General features: G+C 41.1%; 1 protein-coding gene across 3 annotated transcripts in view; it reads left to right on the top strand.

Annotated features, from left to right (window-relative positions):
- Positions 1-24,827, top strand: part of TBX19 (T-box transcription factor 19) — a 44,337-nt gene that overhangs the window by 3,504 nt on the left and 16,006 nt on the right. For 2 of the 3 annotated variants that reach the window (XM_054496473.1, XM_054496465.1), the window contains exons 3-5: positions 17,699-17,963; positions 19,672-19,806; positions 24,259-24,320. In XM_054496473.1, coding sequence (XP_054352448.1) covers positions 17,699-17,963; positions 19,672-19,806; positions 24,259-24,320 — 462 coding nt within the window. Of the gene's footprint in view, positions 1-7,646; positions 7,850-17,698; positions 17,964-19,671; positions 19,807-24,258; positions 24,321-24,827 lie in introns of those variants that run through there. The other variant, XM_054496483.1, reaches the window with a different exon arrangement.

Below are 24,827 nucleotides of genomic sequence, written 5' to 3'. Positions count from 1 at the left end.
CATTTTAACTGGGATGAAATGATAGCTCATTGTAGTTTTCATTTTCATTTCTCTGATCATCAGTGGTGTCGAGCGCTTTTCATTTGCCATTTGTATGTCTTCTTTTGAGAAATGTCTATTCAGATCTTTCACCTATTTTAAAATCAGATTATTAGATTTTTTTTTCCAATTGAGTTTTTTGAGCTCCTGATATACTCTGGCTATTAATCCCTTAATAATTCTGGTTTGCAAATATTTTCTCCTATTCTGTGGGTTGTCACTTCACTTTGTGGATTATTTCCTTTACTGTGCAGAAGGTTTTTATTAATAACTTAATGTGATCTAATTTGTCTATTTTTGCTTTGGTTGTCTGTGGTTTTGTGGTATTACTCAAGAAATCTTTGCTCAGACCAATGTCCTGGAGAGTTTCCCCCATGTTTTCTGTTAGTGTTAATAGTTTCATAGTTTGAGGTCTTAGATTTAAGTCTTTAATCCCTTTTGATTTGATTTTTGTATATGGAGAGGGATAGGGGTTTAGTTTCATTCTTCTGCATATGGATATTCAGTTTTCTCAGCATTATTTATTTATTTATCATAACATTCTTTTCTGTTGACCCCAAATTTTTATTTTATTTTCTAATTTTTTTCTTTCCAACTTTTAGGCTCAAGGGGTACATGTGCAGGTTTGTTACATGGGTAAATTGCATGTTTCAGGGTTTGGTGTACAGCTAATTTTGTCACCTAGGTAATTAGCATAATACCTGATAGTAGTTTGTCAATTCTCACCCTCTTCCCACCCTCCAGCCTCAAGAAGGCCCCAGTGTCTGTTGTTCCCTTCTTTGTATCTGTGTGTACTCGTGTTTAGCTCCCTCTTACAAGTGAGAACATGCAGAATCTGATTTTCTGTTCTGTGTTAATTCACTTAGGATAATGACCATCTATGTTGCTGCAAAAGACATGATCTCATTCTTTCTTATGGCTGTATAGTATTGCAAGGTGTATATCTACCACATTTTGTTTATCCAGTCCACCACTGGTGGGAATCCAGGTTGATTCCATGTCTTTGCTATTGTGAATAGTGCTGTGGTGAACATTCATGTGCATGTGTCTTTATGGAGAATGGTTTATATTTCTTTTGGTATATACACAGTAATGAAATTGCTGGGTCTAATGGTAGTTCTATTTTAAGTTCTTTGAGAAATCTCTAGACTGCTTTCCACAGTGGCTACACTAATTTACAAAATTCCCACCAGCAGTGTATAAGCATTCTCTTTTCTCCACAATCTCGTTAGCATCTGTTACTTTTTGACTTTTTAGTAATAGCCATTCAGACTGGTGTGAGATTGTATCTAATTGTGGTTTTGATTTGCATTGCTCTGATGATTAGTGATATTGAGCATTTTTTCATATGCTTGTTGGCTGCTTATATGTCTTCTTTTGAGAGGTGTCTGTTCATGTCCTTTGCCCATTTTTTAATAAAGTTTTTTTTTTTTGCTTGTTGATTTATTTAAGTTCTTTATAGATGCTGGATATTAGACCTTTGTCAGAAGCATAGTTTGCAAATTATTTTCTCCCATTCTATAGGTTGCCTGTTTACTCCATTGATAGTTTCCTTTGCTGTGCAGAAGCTCTTAAGTTTAATTAGGTCCCACTTTTAATCTTTTTTTTTTCTTTTTTTGAGACAGGGTCGTGTTATGTCACCCAAGCTGGAGTGCAGTGGCATGACCTTGATTCACTGCAACTTCCACCTCCCAGGCTCAAGCGGTCCTCCCACTTCAGCCTCCTGAGCAGCTGCGACTACAGACATGTACCACCATGCCCAGCTGATTTTTGTATTTTTTGTAGAGATAGGGTTTTACCATGTTGGCCAGGCTGGTCTCGAATTCCTGAGCTCAAATGATCCACCTGCCTTGGCCTCATAAAGTTGTGGGATTACAGGTGTGAGCCACTGCATCTGGCCAATTTTTGTTTTTGTTGCAATTGCTTTTGAAATCTTTATCATGAAGTCTTTGACAGCACCAATGTCCAGAACGATATTTCCTAGGTTTTCATCTAGGGTTTTTATAGTTTTAGGTTTTATGTTTAAGTCTTTAGTTTAACTTGAGTTGAATTTTATATTTGGTGATAAATAGTGGTCCAGTTTCAATCTTCTGCATATTGAGAAGATTGACATAACTAGCCAGTTATCTCAGTACTATTTATTGAAGAGGGAGTCCTTTCTTCATTGCTTACTATTGTCAGCTTTGTTGAAGATCAGATGGTTGTAGTTGTATGGTTTCTTCTTTTGGGTTCCCTAACCTGTACCAGTGATCTCTGTGTCAACTTTTGTACCAATACCATGCTGTTGTAGTTACTGTTGTAGCCTTGTAGTATAGTTTGAAGTTGAGTGGTGTGATGCCTCAAGCTTAGTTCTTTTTGCTTAGGATTGCTTTGGCTATTTGGGCTCCTTTTTGGTCCCAAATGAATTTTAAAATGATATTTTCAAAATCTGTGAAAAATGTTGGTAGTTTTATAGGAATAGCATTGAATCTGTAAATTGCTTTGGGCAGTATGGCCATTTTAACAATATTGATTCTTCTTGTTTGTGAGTATAGACTATTTTTCCATTTGTTTTGGTCATCTTTGATTTTTTTTTTAAGCAGTGTTTTGTAATTCTTGTTGTGATCATTCACATCCCTGGTTAGCCATATTCCTATGGGTTTTAGTCTTTTTTTATGGCTATTGTGAATGGTATTGCATTCATAATTTGGCTCTCAACTTGGACATTGTTGGTGTATAGAAATGCTAGTGACTTTTGTACACTGATTTTGTGTCCTGAAACTTTGCTGAATTTGTTTATTGTTATCTAGGAGCCTTTGGGCAGAGACTGTGGGGTTTTCTAGATATAGAATCCTATCGTCTGCAAAGAAGGATAGTTTGACTTCCTCTCTTCCTATTTGGATACCTTTTATTTTTCTTTTGCCTGATTACCCCAGCTAGAACTTCCAGTACTGTGCTGAATAGGAGTGGTGAGAGTGGGCATCCTTGTCTTGTTCTGAATCTCAAGGGAAATTCTTTCAGCTTTTGCCTCTTCAGTATGATGTTGGCTGTGGCTTTGTCATAGATGGCTATTATTTTGAGGTGTGTTCCTTTGTATGCCTAGTTTATTGAGGATTTTTAACATGAATGGAGGTCGAATTTAATCAAGAGCCTTTTCTGCATCTATTGAGATGATCATGTGGTTTTTGTTTTTAGTTCTATTTATTTGATGGATCACATTTATTGATTTATGTATGTTGAACCAACCTTGCATCCCAGGAATAAAGCTTTCTAGATTGTGGTGAATTGGATTTGGTTTGCTAGTATTTTGTTAAGGATTTTTGCATGTATGTTCATCAGGGATATTGGCCTGAAGATTTTTTTTCTGCCAAGTTTTGGTGTCAGAATGATGCTGGCCTCATAGAATGAGTTAGGGAGGAGTTCCTCCTCCTCTATTTTTTGAAATAGTTTCAGTAGGATTGGTACCAGCTCTTTATATGTCTGGTAGAAATCAACTGTAAATCCATCTGGCCCAGGGCTTTTTCTGGTTGGTAAATTTTTTTATTACTAATTCAATTTTGAAACCTGTTATTGGTCTGTTCAGGCTTTCAATTTCTTCCTGGTTCAATCTTGGGAGGTTGTATGTTTTCAGGAATTTGTTCATTTCTGTTACGTTTTCCAGTTTTTGTCAGCACTATCTATTGAAGAGACTGTCCTTTCTCCAGTGTATGTTCTTGGCACCTCTGTTGAAAATGTAGGATTTATTTCTGGGTTCTCTATTCTATTCCATTGGTCTATGTGTCTGTTTTTATGCCAGTACCATGCTGTTTTGGTTACTATATCTCTTTAGTATAATTTGAAGTCAGGTAATATGATTCCTTCAGTTTTTTTCTTTTTGCTCAGGATGGCTTTGGCTATTCTGCCTCTTTTGTGGTTCCATATAAATTTTTAGGGTTTTTTTTTCTATTTCGGTGAAGAACGTCATTGATATTTTGATTGGGCTTGCATTGAATCTGTAGATTGCTTTGGGTAGTATGGACATTTTAACAGTATTGATTCTTCCAGTCCATGAACATGGCTTATCTCCCCACTTTTTAATGTACTCTTCTATTTCTTACATCAATGTTTTATAGTTTTCATTGTAGAGATCTTTCTCTTCTTTGGTTAAGTTTATTCCTAGATATTTTATTTTACTTGTAGCTATTGTAAATGGGATTACTTTTTTGATATCTTTTTCAGATTTTTCACTGTTGGCCTATAGAAGTGCTATATTGATTTTTGTATGTTGATTTTGTATCCTGCAACTTTATTGAATTTGTTTATAAATTCTAAGAGTTTTTCGGCAGAGTCTTTAGTTTTTTTCCAAACATAAGATCATATCATTTGCAAACAAGGATAATTTGACCTCCTTCTTTCCAATTTGGACGTCTTTTACTTCTTTCTCTTGTCTGATTGCTGTAGCTAGAACTTCTAGTATTATGTTGAATAACAGTAGTGTAAGTGGTCATCCTTGTCGTATCCCAGTATTAGTTCGGTTTTTTCTTCATTTCTCCCTTACTGGTGCTTCAGAACACTTCACATTTCTGTATTGGAATTCCTCAAGCATGTCTTTCTGTCCCTTCTAGATTGTAAAACTATTTGAAGGAAGCATTTTTATCTTACTGGTAGACTGTTTGGGGAGACATTATTCACTGTGTCTCACAGTCTTTTCCTCATAAAGATTTATGGGGGAAAGTTCTCACAGGTCAAGGCTTGCTTTTATTTTAGGGATAAAATTTAATGTATGCCAGATTATATTCCCCCACTTTGGCTACTTGGAAGCTCAAAGCCACAACTGTGTCACAGTTCTAAGCAGTGCCTTCTCAAAATCTCCACTTATATACCTAATAATCTTTGCATTAGTCTCCTATTGCTGCTGTACTAAATTACCACAAACTTAGTGGCTTAAAACAACATAAGCCTATTATCTTACAGTTTGGGGAATCAGAAGCCGAAAATTAGTTTCACTAAACCAAGTTGTCGGCAGGACTATGTTCCTTCTGGAGACTCTAGAGGATAATCTATTTCCTTATCTTTTCCAGCTTCTAGAGACTTCTTACATTCCATGTCTTCTGGTCCCTTTTTCTATCTTCAAAGCCAGGAGTGTAGCATCTTCTCTCCCCTCTGACTTCTGCATCTGTCCTTACATCTTCTTCCTCTGACTTTGATCCTCCTGCCTCCCTCTTATTTTTGTGATTGCACTGGGCTCACCAGATAACCCAGGATAATCTCCCCATCTCAAGATCCTTAACTGAATCACATCTGAAAAGTCCCTTTTTCCCATGTGAAGTAATACACTCACAGGTTCTGGGGATTCGGAAATGGGTCTCTTTTACAGAGGGTCCTTATTCAGCCTACCACATTCTTTTCAACGTTAGCTGTATGAAATTGAGATTTTTGAGTCTCCTAACCAAATTGTGCCTCTGCCTACCCTTCCACCTCCCTCACCTTCTGTATCTCAGTAAATGGCCCTGCCATCTAATAATTGTTCCCATCAAACACATGGTTCTCTGCTCTCCCTCACCCCCACATCCAGTCCCTCATATTGTTCTGTCATATTGACTTCTAAGGTGTATCTAGGACCTATACACTTCATTGTTTGGCCACTGCCACTACCCTAGGCTAAGCCATCACCAGCTCTTGCCTGAACTGCTATCATAGCCTCTAATTTGTCCTTTACTTCAGCTCTTGCCCTTTCCTAGTCTATTCTCCACAAATCAATCAGATTTTTTGCAAACACAAAGCAAATCATGCTGTTTTCCTACTTAATACTCTCCAATTGTTTCCTATCTCATGCTGAAGAAAATCCAAATTCTTCATCATGACTTCTAAGGCCCCATGGTCTGGCCTGGCCCTCTCTCAAAGAACATCTCATTCTGCTCTCTTTACCACCACATTCTGCTCACACTGGCCTCCCTGGAGATTTCTACCTGGCTCAAGCCATGCTTCTCACATGTAATTCTTCTGCTTGGCACTCTGCCAACTCTTCCCCAGCTACATCCTTGCTGAGCTTTTGGTCTCATCTGAAATGTCTCCTCCTCAGAGAAGCTTTTCTACACAACTCCATCTAACTGGAGTTCCCTACCCTGCTGTGCACAAGTTTTTCTCGACCTCTTCACCCTTTTAAGTAGTCTTCATAGACTTATCACTACTGATAATTACTTAGTTGTTGTTTGCTTTATATCATTTATTTTCTCCATCAGATTGTTAATTCTGTAAAGGTGCAGGCCATTTCTGTTTGCTCCTTGCTGTATGTGATGCTTCATAGGTATGTAGCACTAGGAGGCCCTGAATACATTTTCTGTCATCCTTACCCTGACTTTATCTTACCTTTTTGGGTTTGTTTTCCTTTTGTTCTTGTTTTCTTACTTTGTATTGAGATGAGAGAAAAACTCGCAACCCCCAGGCTCTACTCAAGGTTGGGGGCTAGAGGAGGTAGAGCTTCCTCTGCTCCTGTCCCTTCCACCCGCCATCCACTCACTTGCCATTAGTACTGAGTGTTGTGGGCAAAAGAAAAGATTTCTACTAGTGTTTCTTCCCAGGGAATGTGGGATTCATCCTGGAATGCCAAAATAAGGATGAATTGTCTAAAGAGAAAACCAGAATGCCTTTCTGGACCAAAGATTGAAATTGCTCTGCCTAATATTGTAAACAGTTTATTTTCACTGACTGGGGGCAGAGTGTTCCTTAGAGAGATTAATATGATACTAGCTGCTTTTTTGTCTCCCTCTGGCGAAGGCTAGAGATAAGAAAAATTGGGGTTCTAGACTCTAGGGAGGAAGGACAACATTCAGACCTCCATTTGTAGGAGGTGAGGAGGGCCCTTGAGAAATGTGGGGTGTGAGCAAGTATGGGTCATTCAGGAGAGAGATGATCAGTAGGAGACACCCTGGGAGAAAGAGTTCTTGAGCTCTTTTCTTTTCTCCCGAGCGCTGACCCTTGAGCAGTGGCACACAGAATGTCTTCCTTTATTCTCTGGTACAGTAGTCATGTTTCTTGGCACAGTGCCTTGGACCTTCCATATACGCTTTCTTCTCTCCAGAGCCTTCGTCTAAGATGCTGGAGAGTAGCTTATAGCCTGGGCATCAAGTTTGTCGATTCTCCCCAGGACGCTTTTCTTTATAGGTGCCACATGTCATGATTTATGCACAAACATGATTTGCCTGACAGTGCAGTCTGGGCCTGGAATAATTTTAATTAATGGGAAAATGGTCCTCAATACACCGATTAGACCTCTTCAGGTACAACAAGATAAAAGCCTGATAATTTGGATGGAGTACTCTTCTTAAATATCTACTCTGTGCACAGCAGCCAATGGGAAAGCCAGGCTCTCTCCCACCTGATCCAATGAGTAATTAAGAGAGGGCTTTTTCTTCCCTACCTCTCCCCTGCCTCCACCCCGCTCCCCAACTAAAGCTTAACAGGTTGGTGGTATAATGTGGAGACTTTTAAGGGGTGTCATCCTAGGAGCTTAGACAAGAGCCAGAGTATCTTCTCTCCGCTCCCCAAGCACTGTTCAAGTGGGTTTGAAAAGCAGGCAAGTGAGGGAAGGAAGAAGCTAGAAGCAGGCAAGGTAGATAACGGCTCTCGGCAAAGTTCGAGAAGTGCCTATGGCCATGAGTGAGCTGGGCACTCGGAAGCCCAGCGATGGCACTGTTTCTCATCTGCTCAATGTGGTGGAGAGCGAGCTTCAGGCAGGGAGGGAAAAAGGCGACCCTACGGAGAAGCAACTTCAGATCATCCTGGAGGATGCACCTCTCTGGCAGAGATTCAAGGAAGTCACTAATGAGATGATTGTGACCAAGAATGGCAGGTGAGTTTATCTGCCGCCTCGCGTGGGCTGGCAGGGCTTGGCAGGAGAGATGAGACCCCTTGAATATTGAAGAGGCTGCCGCTCTTCACTTAGAGGCGGCGGGATCTGATTAAACATGCTTACAGGAACGACTGTCTCCAATGGCTTTCCTCCAGCCAACTTAATTAATTTCTCTGAGATCATCAGAGGATGAAGCCACCTGTCTTATGTGCATTTTAAATGGAGAAATTCTGGGAAATTACCATAAAGTGGGGGGCATGCCCCAATGGGATGGGAAAATGGACTTAAATGTCAGAAAATAATATTAATTTGTGACTAGCTGCATACCCTATCGCAGACCTGAGCCCCAACTCCGTCCAGATAAGGTGAAAGACAACTTTATTTGGAAGCTGGATGATCTCCTCCTAAGTATAGCAAACTTGCCAGAAATGTTTGACTAGTTGAAGATTGGAAGCAAAAGGGCAAATGTAAACCCATTGCCTATCACTTCATCTGCTTCCCCGTGTGTGTTTGTGGTGAGTGTTCATTTGAGATTGTGTGTGTGTTTGTGATGATATGAAAGCTGTTGCAGTAATAGTGAATGAAAACATATTATTCTGCTTTAGAGAAGAGAAGATGCCTTCTTTCTTCTCAGTGCAACAAATTTAGGGATTAACTGAAACTGATCTCTGCTGGCATTTCTCAGATTCTATTAAATCTAGTCTGCTAAGGGGCTGTCAAGGTAATATTAGAAGATTTCACTTCGTAGAGGAGACGCAAAGATTTTGAAACAAAATCTCACCGCTCGCAGCTTGGCCAAACTAGCTCCAACATTCAGCTGGTGTTCACATAGCTTTTCATACACATGGTCACAAAAGTACAAAATGCTGAAAGGCATTTTCAGTCGGCTTGGTTTTGGCTGAACTCTAATTATGACACCCTCGAGAGAATTCTGATAAAAGAGAAGAGCCGAGGCCATCTGAACTTCTTTCTGTCAGGCTTTTGTCCTTGTGCAAAATGCTTCCATTCCTGATGTCTCAGTTTTCTATATTTTAATAAAGCACAGTATAGAAAATGAACTATTTCTTGGCAATCTTGGAGAGTTATGAACTCAAGAGCTGTTACATGGCATTAAAGTGCTTTCTAAAATGAAAGCCATATCTGAATTAGGGCATTTCAAGAAATTGCAATTATACCAGTAGCAGGAATATCAACCTTGCTTGATTTTTATATTTTCTTTCTCAAAATGGGTTCCATACTTATTTCATATAGATTTGTTGCTTCTAATATTTGTTACTGTAATTATAGTTCCTTCTCTTGACCTGTATTTACACATTATTTTTAGCTTCTTTCCTAGAAGAAAACATAAAACATATTTTTAATTTCACAGAATTACCCCAAATTCTTAATTGGATTCAGTCTTTGACCCTTTAAAAGTGGGCAAAGATGCAACTGTAAAAATTTTATTATATCTGATTATAGGTAGAACATTCTGCTTATTTTTCTTTGTATTATTGGATACTAATTACACTAGTACCTAGCCTTATGCTATTGATTTGGCTGTCAAATTGGCCATATATTAAAGTAAAAATAAGTACAATTACCAAGTCAATATATGGTTCATCTATTTCAATAAAGAATAAATAATAAAAGTTTCTGAAACCATTATAAATTCCAGTTTAATAATATGTTACATTGGAATGTACTTTTACCATTTAAGAAAAGTTTTATCTTGCCTTTTATTGCCTATATAATTTTCCCCTATATTTAAAATGTAATATTCTTCACATCAACCCAGTGTGGTGGTGTGCTCCTGTGGTCCCAGCTACGCAGGAGGCTGAGGCAAGGGATCCTTGAGCCCGGGAGCAGTCTGGGCAACATGGTGAGACCCTGTCTTTAAAAAGCAAAACAAAATCCTTCATCTTTAAAGTCATTTAATATTAGCTACATGAACAATATTCTTTGTAGAAAAAGTCTGATTGCGGTGAACTTGGTTGTTCTCATCTATGGATGTCCTGTTGTGTTCGCCGTCTTCCTATAAATGAAATCTTTTTCTTAAATTCTCCTAAGCTCTCTGAGCCCTTTAGGGTCAAGATTTTGCCAGGAGATAGAAAGTTTCCTTTATACTTTGATTAAAGAAGGGAAGACAAGTCCATAAGAAATTGATGTACTTAATAATGAATGAACTTGGTCTGAAATTACTCCCAACCTCTTAGTTTCTCAGATTAAACCATTAGTCACACTTTACCTTTGTTAATATAGACATCCTTCTTGCTTCATCTTCTTTACTCCCTTCTTCCTTCTCTCTTTTCTCCCTAACTATTTATTCCTCTATGCCTCCTTTCTACCCATTCTCCTATGTCTATAGACTCTCTGTGTCTCCTTCAAATCCTTGCCCTCCGCACCAACTCCTGCACCTGGTGCAGGTAGATTTGTGGCCCTTCCCTGTGGAGAAGAATGTTCCTGGTATGATTACCCAGTCCTAGCCTTTTTCATTCACAGTGTCACCTGGGCCCTTTTTCATTGACATTGTCACCTTGACTTTTTAAAAAAGCATCATTTGGAATGATAACTCCTGCACACTTGAGGTCTCATTGTTCTGCATTAAAATAGCAAATCTTGAAATAGCATAAGATGGGCTGATGAAAGAGTGAAAAGACTCATTGTCACATATTCTTTCACATTCTTTCACATATATAAATAGGAAGCTTGCCTCTGACATTGATCAGAAGCTGTAAAGAGAAAGGCTTTTCCCTGAAAAACATGGAATTATCTCCAGAAACTGGGATCCTGATGTTGGCCTCCCTTCTTTCGTTCCTTCCTTTCTCTCTCTCCCTTCCTCCTTTTCTTTCTCTCTCTCCCCTCCCCCATTCTACTATTTCTTTTCCCTTTCCTCCTTTTCTTCCTCTCTCTCTTTTTAAAATTGAAAACTTTTAGTTATTCATAGTTAGTAGTCCTTTAGATATAACAGTAATAAGTATAATACCTCCTTAGAGCTCATTTGAGTCATCTCTAGTGTATCCAGCCAGTATTCCCTTTCACGTCCATCCTTTAAGCTGGAAACTTATACTTTAGTTTGCAGAAATAATCCATTTCAGACTTCAGAGGTAAATAAATTAAATTGCTTGCTAGCATGGCAGCTCATGTTTGTAATCCCAGCACTTTGGGAGGCTGAAGTGGGAGGATTGCTTGAGCCCAAGAGTTTGAGACCAGACTGGGCAATATAGGGAGACCTCTTCTCTACAAAAAATTCAAACAACTAGCCATGAGGCCCAGGTAGGTGGATCACTTGAGCTCAGAAGTTTTAGAACAGCCTGGGCAACATGGAGAAACACCTGTCTCTCCAAAAAATACAAAAAATTAGCTGGGCATGGTGACACCTACCTGTAGTCCCAGCTACTTGGGAGGCTGAGGTGGGAGATCACCTGACCCTGGGGAGGTCAAGGTTGCAGTGATCACACCACTGCACAGAAGCCTGGGCAACAGAGTGAGATCGTGTCTCAAAAAAAAAAAATCAAATCTCTTGCTTTTGTTTTCTTTACTTGTAACATTTTCACCTAAGGGAAAAATGCTATATTTCTTGTCATCATAAAATAAGAGGTGGGAATTACTAAGTTTAAATTTGCCGATTAGTTTAGATGATTCACCAGTCCTCGATGATTAAGGGTATTGGTGCAGTGCCACTGAGTTGATGTTCATAGTCTCCAGTAAGGGCAGTACAAGAGAGGAGAAAAGTAAGATTGCACATCAGGCCAATACATTTCCATGTCCCTACAGCCCATGGATGTTTTTTTCTGAACTTTAAAATTACAGCTCAAGAAGATCATATGTGTTTATGTAATCTGCCTCTAACCAGGCCACCTTGGTTCCCTAATGCTGTTCTTTTTTTCCCTTTGTTTATTTATCTTTAATTGACACCTGTTGCTATTCTTATGCCTGCTCACCTTCACATAAATGTCAGCATCCATGCACCATGTGTCACACACACACACACACACACACACACACACACCCCTCTAAAAGTTCTGATGAATATTTGATAAATAGTAGAGTTTTGTGGAGAGATGGAGGAAAGAGTTGACAAGTTTAACTTTTTGAATTTGCTTTTAACTCTCTGCTGTTCCCTCACCTGTAAAATCTGCCTCATCTCTGCCCCTCTTTCTTCCTGCAAACCTCACTTCTCATAGCCTCCTCCAGCAGCACTGGCTTCTGGAGATTCCCTGTCAGTGAAATAAAACTGGAAAGCTGGTCTCATAATAAAAGCCAAACCGTTTATGGGCAAAGCCCTACCACCTGTAGTTCTTCAGGTGTAGTTTTCTTGAGGAGTGCTTATTTACCCTGCCACATTTTCCTCTCTTTCTCTCCAAGGAGGCTTTCTCTCCAGGGTGGATTAAGTGAAGTTATGCTGTTACTTAGGGACTGATTTACATATTTCTTATCCCTCAGACTCTGGGTTTCTCTATGTTAGCTACATCTAGGAAAAAAATGGGGAAAATCACCTTGATTGGAAGTGCAGTTAATTCCTGAAAATAAAGCCTGATCATAAGTGGTAATCACAGATCAATTAGTTACTGGATCCCTAGATAATGCATCCCTGTCATTGTGAGACAAAAGAGGGGAAAGTGGGGTGGGAGGAGGGGAACTGGGCTTGGAGGCAGGGTGAGTTCCAGTCCCAGTTACAAGACCTTAGGCAAGTTGACTGACTTTTATTTATTCCTCATTGCCATAATGGGGAATGTATTAAAAAATGTATTAAAATAGGGAATGGATTAAAAAATAGTCATTTCTCAGTTTAATTTATGTAGTGATAAAAACAAAAATAATTATAAAGTTCTTGGCAAATGCAATACTAAAGAAAATAGAGCAATTAATCATTCTACCATTTCCCAGATATGTCCTCCTTCTAAGAGACAAGACACTGTGACTTCTTTGTTTTTATTAACAGCTTTATGATGATATAATTCACATGCCATACAACTCATCCATTTGAAGTGTATAGTTCAGTGGTTCTCAGTAATTCACAGAGTTGTGCATCCATCTCCACAATTAATTTTAGAACATTTTTATTGCTTCAAAAGGAAGCCCTGCGCCCTTAGCAGTCACCTCCTCAGCCCCTGGCAACCACTAATCTATTTTCTGTTTCTATAGAGTTACCTATTTCATATCATGGACATTTGATATCCTGGGAATCATACAATATGTGGTCCTTTGTGAAAAACTTCTTTTGCTTAGTGTAATGTTGTCAAGGTTCATCAATGTTGTAGCATGTATTAGCACTTCATCTTTTTTATTGACAAATACTCCATTGTATGGATATAACACATTTTATTTATCCTTCATCAGTTCATGGACATTTGCGTTTTTCTACATTTTGGCTATTATGCATAATGTTGCTATGTACCTCTGTGTACAAATGTTTGCATGGAACTGTGTTTTCATTTTTCTTGTGTATATACCTAGGAGTGCAATTGCTGGACTATTGAGAAACTGTATATTTAACCAAGTGAGGAACTGCCAGACTGTTTTCCAAAGTGGCTGCATCATTTTACATTCCTGCCAGCAATGTATGGGGATTCCAATTTCTCTACATCTTCACCAATGCTTTTTATTGTCTGCTTTTCGTATTGCAGCCATCCTAGTGGCCATGAAGTGGCATCTCACTGTGGTTTGGATTTTGCATTTCTCTGATGGCTAATGATGTTAAGCATCTTTTGATTGATCGTGGCTTCTTTGAAACATCAGGTACAGCTCTGACCATAGCATGAAAGATGGAAAGCCATTACACATTTTCTTATTCTGGAACGAAAATTCATGCTACACTCTTTATGAGACCTCACATAATATAGTTGAGACAGTTAAGAGGAGGGCACTCTAACCTATTAGCAGTGAGGATAATAATTGGAATTTTCCCTTTACTTTGCCTCAGCCACTTTGGTCTTCTCTTTTAGTTTCTGAATAGAGTAGGGCTATTTAAATCTAAGGGCCATTGTACTTGCTATTTCTTTTGCCTCTAAGTGCACCTCCTCTAACATTTTGCATGAGTCATTCCTTCTCATTATTTAGGTCTTAGCTCAAATGTCACTTCCTGTTCAGATCCGGCTAAAGCAGCTTCTCATCCTTTAGTCTCCTGTGACATCATGCATTTTAGTTCCTTCATGGCACTCTTGCAATTTGAAATGATTTTTTTTTTTAATAGAGATGGGGTCTCGCTAAATTGACCAGACTGGTCTCAAACTCTGGGCCTCAAGTGATCCTCCCATCTTGGCCTCTCAAAGTGCTGGGATTATTGGCATGAGCCACCACACCCAGCCCCAAATGATCTTATATGTTAAAGAAACAACAAAGATTTATTGACATTTTTGTTGCCTGACTTCTTTGTTAGAATGTGAGCTTCATGAACAAGAAGATACTGGGTCTGCAATTTTTGTCATTGAATCCCCACCTAGAACAGTTCCTGGGATAGAGCAGGCACTAAAAAACCATTTGTCAAATGGGCAAATAAATCTCTAAGTAGGTATTAAGATTTGGGAAAACATTGAGGGGGACTTTTCCTTTCAGTGTGGCTCAACCATGTTAGCTTTTGAGAAACTAATAAGAAAGGAAAAGAGAGTAAAAAAAAAAAAAAAGGAGTAGTGAATGAAATGTAATGTGTGCTTTCTGAGGCCCAGTTTCCTCATCTATAAAATTGGCATAATAACCTCCTTGTGGGTGAAGTAAGACTTAAGTTGTATTTCACTTAAGTGAAATATTCACCTACGCAAAGTCCTAGGTGCAGAGTACAACTCAGTACAGCCATCCCTTGGCATCCACAGAGGACTGGTTCCAGGCCCCTGCAAATATCAAAATCTGAGGATGCTGAAGTCCCTTGTATAAAATGGACTAGAATGTTTTGCATATAACCTATGCACATCCTCCCATATACTTAAGTTATTTCTGGATTATTTATAATACCTAATACAATGTTAGTGCTATGTAAATAGTTATGCCATATTGTTTTTATTTGTATTATTTTTTATTGTTGTATTATTTCTTTTCAAATTTTTCAATTTGCATTTGGTTGAATCTACAGATGCAGACCCTGGGAATGTGGAAGCCTGACTGTACATGATAACTATTATCATTAGAAAAACAATCTTGCGGTTAGGCACTGTGGGTTACACCTGTAGTCCCAGCACTTCAGGAGGATGAGGTAGGAGTTGAGCCCAGGAATTTGAAAGCAGCCTGGGCAACACAGTCAGACACTTTTTAAATAAAAATAAAACAAACAAAAGTGTCTTGCATTAAGTCATTTCTTAAATTATAAGTCAGAACTTTATGAAATGTCCTGACATTTCTTATCATGAAGACACCAGCCATGCTCTCATGCTTGAACAATTGCATCATTACTCTGGCAGTTTAGTGCATGAGTAATATATTATATGTTTTATGAGTTTTTTTTCTTACTTTTATGTGTACTATATAGTCTTATTGAGAAAAGTTTTGGTACTTTTTTTTTTTGAGACACAGTCTCACTCTGTCATCCAGCCTGGAGTACTGTGGTGCGATAATAGCTCACTGCAGCCCCGACCTTCCATGCTCAAGTGATCCTCCTGCTTCAGCCTCCCCAATAGCTGGAACTACAGGTGTGCACCACCATGCCTGGCTAAATTTTGTATTTTTTATAGAGATGGCGTTTTGCCATGTTGCCCAGGCTGAACTTAAACTCCTTTGGTACTTTTTAACTTTAGTATACAAAATGACAATTATACACATGCCACTCTTGTGTTTTCTTTAAAATAAAATAAAAAGTAAACTTTAGTACTTCAGAAGAAGCACTGGACCAGAACACAGAGACCATGTCTCCATATACCTCATATAAACAGGTCTGACTGCTGGCTGTCAGAATAACCCTATATGATCCCTAGAATCATTTCTGATGCCCACTTTTATGATTCTTTGCAAATGGCATTTGTGTTCTCAGGATCCTTCTGTTTTCTACACTTGGCCAATATTATTAAGATATTTGAAAACATTCAAATATATTGTAAAAGGGAATCGTTTAATCTGATAGAGGAGAAAATAAAAGACAATAATCCTTCTATTGAAGAAAGAACAAAAGAAAATGCAGCATGAAGATTTTACATCACACAGGCAGCCGCCCTAGAGGTGGTATATCATTTTAGTTAATGTAAAAGTGCAATAATCTCACTAAGGGATGAGGAGTGTTGAGGTGGATAATGCAGTTCTCAGCGAAGACCTGGATTTGGAATGCATCGTCTGATGCATTTTTCTCCCTAGAAATTTTACTTAACTTATATACTTGTCCTAGCCTCCCATTTAAATTAATTTTCTCTCCTTGAACACACCAACACAGCCTCATAAAGTTGTTGTGAAGAACTCACTGAGTTAGTTCATGTAAAGTGCTTATTCCCATGCCTGGCACCTAGTGAGTGCTCTGTAAGTGCTGGCTGTATTACCATTACACCCAAGCCCTTCGGCTGGCCTGGCCTTGCTTTGGCTCCAAAATCTTACCTTAGGCAGTGACTTTGAAGTTGGAAGCACAAAAGACATCAACTCTGCCTCTCTCCTGCCTAGCGGGCAGAAACTACTTCTCTCTGCTTTTTTTCTGGTGATATGAAGTCTAAATAGAGGCCAAGCATGGTGGCTCACACCTGTAATTCCAGCACTTTGGGAGTCTGAGGCAGGTGGATCGCCTGAGGTTGAGAGTTTGAGAGCAGCCTGGCCCACATGGTGAAACCCTGTCTCTACTAAAAATACAAAAATTAGCCAGGCGTGGTGGCACACATCTGTAATCCCAGCTACTCTCCTGGAGGCCGAGGCAGGAGAATCACTTGAACCCAGGAGGCAGAGACTCCGTCTGAAAAAAAAAGAAGTCTAAATAGAATAGGGAGTAACTGCTAATGGCCATGGGGTTTCTTTTTGGGATGATGAAAATGTTCTAGACTTATAAGTCAGCTACTTGGATAGTTTCTCCAAATATTTGTGAGAGTAAACTTGTTATTATTCTAGCATGTAGAAGAAGGATCAATGAATCTAGATCTGCATGTCTCAAAGTGTGTTCTTTGGACACAAATTCTCATAAAATGTTTAGTTAAATGATAATCCCACTGTCACATACATTTAGGGTGTGCACATTCCCACGCTTTCTTCAAAAAGTCCCATGGTGTACATGGGTATGTTAAAGGCCCTGAGGCATCCTGGAGGAAAGAACTGGTCTCACTTTGTACAGTTAAGAGTTCCTCTCACTTACTTAACATGTAACCCTGTTTTTGTTTTTTTGAGACAGGGTCTCACTCTGTCACCCAGGCTGGAGTGCAGTGGCACCATCACAGCTCACTGCAGCCTCTAACTCCTGTGCTCAAGCAATCCTCCCACCTCAGCCTCCCGAATAACTGGGACTACCATGCCCAGCTAATTTTTTTTTTTTTTTTGAGATGGGGGTGTCTCACTATGTTGCCCAGGCTGACATGTTTTGCTATAAATGCTATTACTATTATTCAGGAATAGTGTTCTTTGTGAGGTTGGGAAGGGCTGGTCAGTGGCATCAGTGTGCCAGCGGGAAATCTTTGAAGAAAGCTTTCTGTGGGGATGTGGCATTTGATACATCTTGGGCTTCAGGTTCCTGTTGTGTCAAATGACTCCATCAGTGGTTTTCAGACTTTAAAATGGAGCATGTTTTAAAGTGAAACCCTAGTATTAAATTCATTTATAAAAAGAAGCTCCAGTAGAATTGGGGTTGTGGACTTGGGCCCTGTTTATTTGGCCTCCTCACAGAGCATTCCGTGGAAGGTCTCAGTATTGAGAGGCCCCTGGACAAGGTGAGAGTTCCTCTAACGTCCCTCCTGTGGCTGTTTCTGCCTTTCCTTTTAGACGGATGTTTCCAGTCCTAAAGATTAGTGTCACAGGGTTGGACCCCAATGCCATGTACTCCCTCCTGCTGGACTTTGTCCCTACGGACAGTCACCGCTGGAAGTACGTCAACGGGGAATGGGTGCCCGCCGGCAAGCCAGAGGTCTCCAGCCACAGCTGCGTCTACATTCACCCGGACTCCCCCAACTTTGGGGCCCACTGGATGAAAGCTCCCATCTCCTTCAGCAAAGTGAAACTGACCAACAAGCTCAATGGAGGCGGGCAGGTATGAATGAGGCGGGCAGGCCTGGCCACCCGCTCCGGCCTCCCCACAACACCAATCAAGAAATATCAAGGGTGCATTTAGGCAATTAGAGGTGTCCTCACCAGCCTCTTCTCCCACAGAAGCCAATTATTCCCGGGAGTCCAAATGTAAACAAGAATAAACAGCTCTTAATTGGCGCTTTCAGTTTTTAATGGACTTCCTGATGTTAAGAGAGTGAGAGAGCAGTGGTTTACTTAATCACCGGGGCCCTTTTCATAGTTTCGTCTTGTGTGCTGTGCTTTTTACCCAGCTCTGGGAGGGAGATGTTTGTGGGTACCAGGGTTTTGTTAGTCCCTCTCCCCTTTTTTAGTATAAGTGGCATGCTGGCAATAGACAAATACCTTCATAAAAAGCTGCTTCTAAATGAAATAATTACTACCTCCACTTGGGCATTATGATAATTATCAATAGAATATTGAATCAGCTTTGGTTTTTCAGAAAAAAAAAATCCAAACAAACCTTCCTTAAACAAGGAAGGTTTTATTTCAGGTCTCCAATTAGAGTAAACAAGCATTTGGGGCTTTTTCCTCTTGTTTTCTGTGTTAGGATTGTGAATACTAGTCTGCTATAGAAGGTTGCTAGTTACTTTCTATAATGTAGGCAGTTTCTGGGGATTGGAGACACAGATGGGAGTAAAGGGTCTGGATTCTTCTCTTTCCCACCTGCCTGTTTGGCTTTCTCTCAGCCTCCCACCCTGTGCCCATGTACCCCTTCTCTGAGCTCTGTGCTCAGATGGCAGGGACCATAGGAGTTCATGTGTCCAGAGGTAACACTACCTGAGTCTGTGATACTCAGAAGCTTCCAGTTCCTTATTAAAACGGGAAACTGAACAGTAAATTGTTACTGCCTACCAGATTTCACAGCAGGAGACCGTCATTACACCTTTCATTTGACTCAGAGAGAGTGTAGCCATCAGATGCCAGATTTCGCTATTCTTTAGTCACTTGGAAAATGCACCCATTGTCAGCATTTTGAGTTATTAGGATTCCTCAAATGAAAAAAAGGCAAACAATATATTTTGATGGATTGAAATCCACATTGTTGTGCTGAAAATAAGGGAAGGAAAAAAGGAAGCCAAGATTTTGGCAGAAAACTGAACACTCTTAAGAATAACTCCTCAGCCGGGCGCGGTGGCTCGCGCCTGTAATTCCAGCACTTTGGGAGGCCGAGGCGGGCGGATCACGAGGTCAGGAGATCGAGACCATCCTGGCTAACGCGGTGAAACCCCGTCTCTACTAAAAATACAAAAAATTAGCCGGGCACGGTGGCGGGCGCCTGTAGTCCCAGCTGCTCGGGAGGCTGAGGCACCAGAATGGCGTGAACCCGGAAGGTGGAGCTTGCAGTGAGCCGAGATCGCGCCACTGCACTCCAGCCTGGGCGACAGAGTGAGACTCCGTCTCAAAAAAAAAAAAGAAGAATAACTCCTCTCTGACAACCCACCCCTCACCCTTGTAAAGGCTTCAATGTTATGCTTCCTGGAGCTTCTGGAAAATTCCCTTCATTTGTTTCTTAGAGGTGTGGTGGCAGCTCAGGTGGCCTAGGATTTGAAATGTGTGTCCCTAACTGGGGTGGTGCTGAGCTTGGGACCAACTGGAGATACTGGCTCGTTTATCACCTGCGATACACGGGGCTTTGTTTTTCTCCTCTTTCTCTTCTCCTGCCTCGACAGATAATGTTGAATTCTCTGCATAAATATGAACCCCAGGTTCACATAGTGCGTGTTGGAAGTGCCCATCGAATGGTAACCAACTGCTCCTTCCCTGAAACCCAGTTCATAGCCGTGACTGCCTATCAGAATGAGGAGGTAAGAGTGTGTGTGTGTGTGTGTGTGTGTGTGTGTGTGTGTGTGTGTAACTGTCACCTGGGAGATCATGGCAGGATGGGAGGGGGGTCCTTTTAGATGAAAGGTAGGTTTTCCGGGATTTGGATACACTCAGCAGACATGAGGTTAAACAATGGAGTAGCTGCTCTCCCTCCCTCTTGCCTGTTTGCTAAAAGCTCACCAGCATGTGCTCTCCTGGTGCCAACAAAGCACAGCTGTGCATTGTCATGAAACTCCTGAGTTCTGTTGAAACTCTGGAGTCTTTGTTGTCAGGACCCTATGTGTCCTTGGCCTGTGCAGAGCTGAGTGTGTCTTGAGTGGGTACAACTGGCCAGGAGCTGTCGCGTCTCCTGCTCTAGAAGCAAGTCTGTAGCAAGTGATCCAAACATGCACTCTCCCTTGGGTTTTATTATGCTATCAGTCCTGCTTGTTAATGTTCAATATCTGAGCACAATTAGTCTGCTGCTGCCCAGTGACTTGAGCCGCCTGGCTGTGAGGGCTCAGTGGTTAGTGCCTGCCCTGTCCGTGAGCTGCTTTGGGTCTGTTCACATGATCTGCTGATAATCAGAAGAACCCAGGGAGGGTTGAATTCTTTTTGATTAAACTTTAAAAAAATTGTTTAAAGACAATATTTATTTATTTAAAAACACATAATAAACTGACAGTACAGAAGTATATAAAGTAAAAGATTACAAGGTCAAAGCTGTACAGGTTTCTTCTGCTTTTGGAAACTCACTCCCCATGGACACGACGAAGAATAACTTAGAGTGTGTTTTTTTGACAAATTTTCTATGTATATGTAAATATATATGTGAATGTAGATTTCCTCACATAAATTGGCTCATGTTGTAGATATCATTAATCTGCAAATTTCTTTTTCCTCAGTTTAACAGTGTATTATGATTACCTTTCTATGTAATTATACCTAGGTATATCTCCTTTTCTATAGTGCCTGCAGAATATTTCATTGTATGAATACACTATTTCACGTAATCAGCCCCCCACCAATGGACATTTAAGTTGTTTCCAACTGTTTTCTTTTTTTTTTTTGAGACAGAGTTTCACTCTTGTTGCGCAGGCTGGAGTGCAATGGTGTAATCTTGGCTCACTGCAACCTCTGCCTCCTGGGTTCAAGCGATTCTCCTTCCTCAGCCTCCCGAGTAGCTAGGATTACAGGCACCTGCCACCACGCCTGGCTAATTTTTTTTTTTTTTTTTTTTTTTTTGAGACAGAGTCTTGCTCTGTCACCCAGGCTGGAGTGCAGTGGTGTGATCTCAGCTCACTGCAACCTCCGCCTCCCAGATTCAAGCAATTCTCCTGCCTCAGCCTCCCAAGTAGCTGGGACTACAGGCATGTACCACCACTCCTGGGTAATTTTTGTATTTTTAGTAGAGACGGGGTTTCACTATGTTGGCCAGGCAGGTCTCGAACTCCTGACCTCAGGTGATCCGTCCACCTCGGCTTCCCAAAGTGTTGGGATTACAGGTGTGAACCACCGTGCCCGACCCTTTATTTTCTATTATAGATAATGCTGCAATGAATATCCCGGTGCATCTGTCATTTGCTTGCATGGGTGAACACCTAGAAACAGATAGACATGGCCAAATTGCTTCCCTCAAAATGGCATCTCTATTTGTAGCCCCCACACCATGATCAACACTATTTTCAATCTTTGTCATCTTTGACACTCTAATAGGTTAAAAAAAATAAGATCTTGGCCAGGTGTGGTGGCTCACGTCTGTAATCCCAGCACTTTGGGAGGCCAAGGCGGGCAGATCATGAGGTCAGGAGTTCCAGACCAGCCTGGCCAAACTGGTGAAACCCCATCTCCACTAAAAATACAAAAATTAGCTGGGTGCAGTGGCGGGTGCCTGTAATCCCAGCTACTCGGGAGGCTGAGGCGGGAGAATTGCTTGAACCTGGGAGGCGGAGGTTGCAGTGAGCCGAGATTGCGCCACTGCACTCCATCCTGGGTGACAGAGCAAGACTCGGTCTCAGAAAAAAAAAAAAAAGATCTTGTTGTTGCTTCCATCTACATTTATTTGTAAGCTTTAAAGACAGATTTTGGGCTGCCACTCAGCCAACTGAGTCAGAATCTCCAAGGATGATGCTCAGAATCTGTAGATTTAAAAATCTCCCTAGAGGATTCTATTGATCATCCAGGTTTGGAAACTACTGTCTTAGTGCCTACAGGTGAAATGAAGTTGCAGATTTAACTCACATCACAGATGTGCAGAGAAAATGTCATTTCTATAAGTAAACTGGCCTCTTGGCAGAGCCCCTGCAGCCGGCCAATGGGAACAGAAATGAACTAGCTAATAATGTAAACAGTCCCTCAGCTGGTGGCCAGTCTTTCGATGATAAAGTAATTCCATTTTGCAGATAGCCCTCTCTCCCAGCTTTTCTCCCTGGGCTGGAGTCTGGGTCTATGAGGGGAGGTATGGCCTTTGTAACTCTGGGAAGTGGGGTGGTGGGGGGTGCATGTGGAATTGGAGACCATGTCCTAACCTCCTCTGGTCTCCAGGCAAGGCCCCTGCCCACTTGTGTGCTGTTGGTTTAGTTGGTGGTGTGCGGAACTTGTCATTTGGCTGCTGACTTGGTAAACCCTCAGAAACTTTTCCTGGCTGCAGGTGCGGGACAGTTCTCTTTGAACCACCTGACTGGTCGTTTTTGACCCATCCAGCAATCTCCCAGCCTGACTCGCTACTCCTGGGTCTTGAACATGCTCCATGGCAATCAGGCTCTGGAAAGCCTAGCCGCAGTGCCTCCCTCTGCCAACAAAGCTTCCCTGCCAAGTCCATACAGATGCACCCCGAGTGGCGAGTGGGTGTCGGGGTGGGTGAAGGAGGCCAGTGTCTCCTTTGCATCCCCTGCTAGCTTCTTGTATGCTTTTCGACCTCTCCAGGTTTAAGCCAAGAGAAAGACCAGGTTGTACCTATCTGACCCCACACCTCTTTTTCCTCTTTCTCCTGATTTCTTCTCGCAAGTTCTGGGCCAGAAGGAGTTGGGCTCTGTATTAGTCCATTTTCACGCTACTAATAAAGACATACCTGAGACTGGGTAATTTATAAAGAAAAAGAGGTTTAATGGACTCACAGTTCCACATGGCTGGGGAGGCCTCACAATCACGGTGGAAGGCAAAAGACACATCTTACATGGTGACAGGCAAAGAGAATGAGAGCCAAGAGAAAGGGGAAACCCCTTATAAAACCATCAGATCTTGTGAGACTTATTCACTACCACGGGAACAGTATGGGGGAAACTGCTCTCATGATTCAGTTATCTCCCACCGGGTCCATCCCACAACACGTGGGAATTATAGGAGCTACAATTCAAGATGAAATTTGGGTGGGGACATAGCCAAACCATATATGGGTCTTATTTTGCTTTCCTTCTTCCATCAAGTCTCAGATCCTTGCTGACATAAATATTCTGTGAGCTGGGCTGGGTGTGGTGGCTCATGCCTGTAATCCCAGCACTTTGGGAGGCTGAGGCAGGAAAATCACTTGAACCCAGGTGGCAGAGGTTGAAGTGAGCCAAGATTGAGCTACTGCACTCCAGCCTGGGAGCAAGACTCCCGTCTCAAAAAATATATATATGTGTGTATATATATATTCTGTAAATATTTATTTACTCAACAAATATTTGCTGGGCATTACTACATGCTGGATATTGTTCTAGATGCTGGAAATACTGCAATGAATAAAACAGATGAATACCCTGTCTTCAAGGCACTTACATCCCAGTGGGGAGAAATGAAAAATAAATATTTCTTTGTCTCTATCTCTTTTATCTCTATCACGATCACTATCTATACGTCAGATGTCTCTAATGAGAAATGAAGCATGAGCTGTGAAGCTCAGGCGAAGGCAGATAAAGAGAGTGACAGTGAACGGCAGTGATAGTTTGCTTTTTGCATTGACATGGCCCCATGTGTAAGTGATTATTTATGAATGAGGGACTCCATGCTATATGGCACTCTCCCAGAGGGCAGGATCACACCTGTGCTGCTCTCCACTGTGTACCAGGTGACTAGAAAAGTAAATCACATGTAGTAGGGGATCAAGAATTGTTGAAAAAAATAAATACATGAGTAAAAAAATGAATGATAGGCTTCGCACATCAGGGCTTTGCTCATTTCCAGTGTTTTGCCCTTTCTTTTCTCACTTTACATGGCATTAGCATTTTCACCACATGCAATGATAAAATGTCCTTTGCCAGAGGCAGCGCAATGGTGATTAAGTGCTGGAGTAAGCAAAGATGGAAAGGGCCTCTGCCTCTCAGAGTGCTGGAATTACAGGCATAAGCCATCATGCCTGGCAGGAAAGGGAAGGAAAAGAGAGGGAATTAAACTGGTTTTACAGAAGACAAAGAGTTCTGTTTGCCCATGTGTATCCTACTTTTACTAACACTTCTTGTCTTTGTAAATGCAAGATAACGGCTCTCAAAATCAAGTACAATCCTTTTGCCAAAGCCTTCTTGGATGCCAAGGAAAGGTAAGTAAATAAATTTTAGTGAAATCTTCTAATGAATGATTTATGCAAATACAAATGTGGAATTTATGATTATCTTGAAAGGAACTAGACTAGTAGCACTTTCATTACCTTTTACAGAAATAGGCTTTCGGCCAGGCGCGGTGGCTCATGCCTGTAATCCCAGCACTTTGGGAGGCCGAGGCGGGCAGATCACGAGGTCAGGAGATCGAGACCATCCTGGCTAACATGGTGAAACCCCGTCTCTACTAAAAATGCAAAAAATTAGCCGGGCGTGGTGGCGGGCGCCTGTAGTCCCAGATACTCGGAAGGCTGAGGCAGGAGAATGGCGTGAACCTGGGAGGCGGAGCTTGCAGTGAGCCAAGATGGCGCCACTGCCCTCCAGCCTGGGCGAGAGAGCGAGACTCCGTCTCAAAAAAAAAAGAAATAGGCTTTCAATATTCAACAACATCTAGAAAATTCAAATCATAATTATGTATTCCTTATAATAGGGATCCAGGAGAACTGTTA

This window comes from Pongo pygmaeus, chromosome 1 (genome assembly GCF_028885625.2).
Source record: "Pongo pygmaeus isolate AG05252 chromosome 1, NHGRI_mPonPyg2-v2.0_pri, whole genome shotgun sequence".
Lineage (NCBI taxonomy): Eukaryota > Metazoa > Chordata > Mammalia > Primates > Hominidae > Pongo > Pongo pygmaeus.
This window is presented reverse-complemented; position numbering and strand designations above follow the sequence as displayed.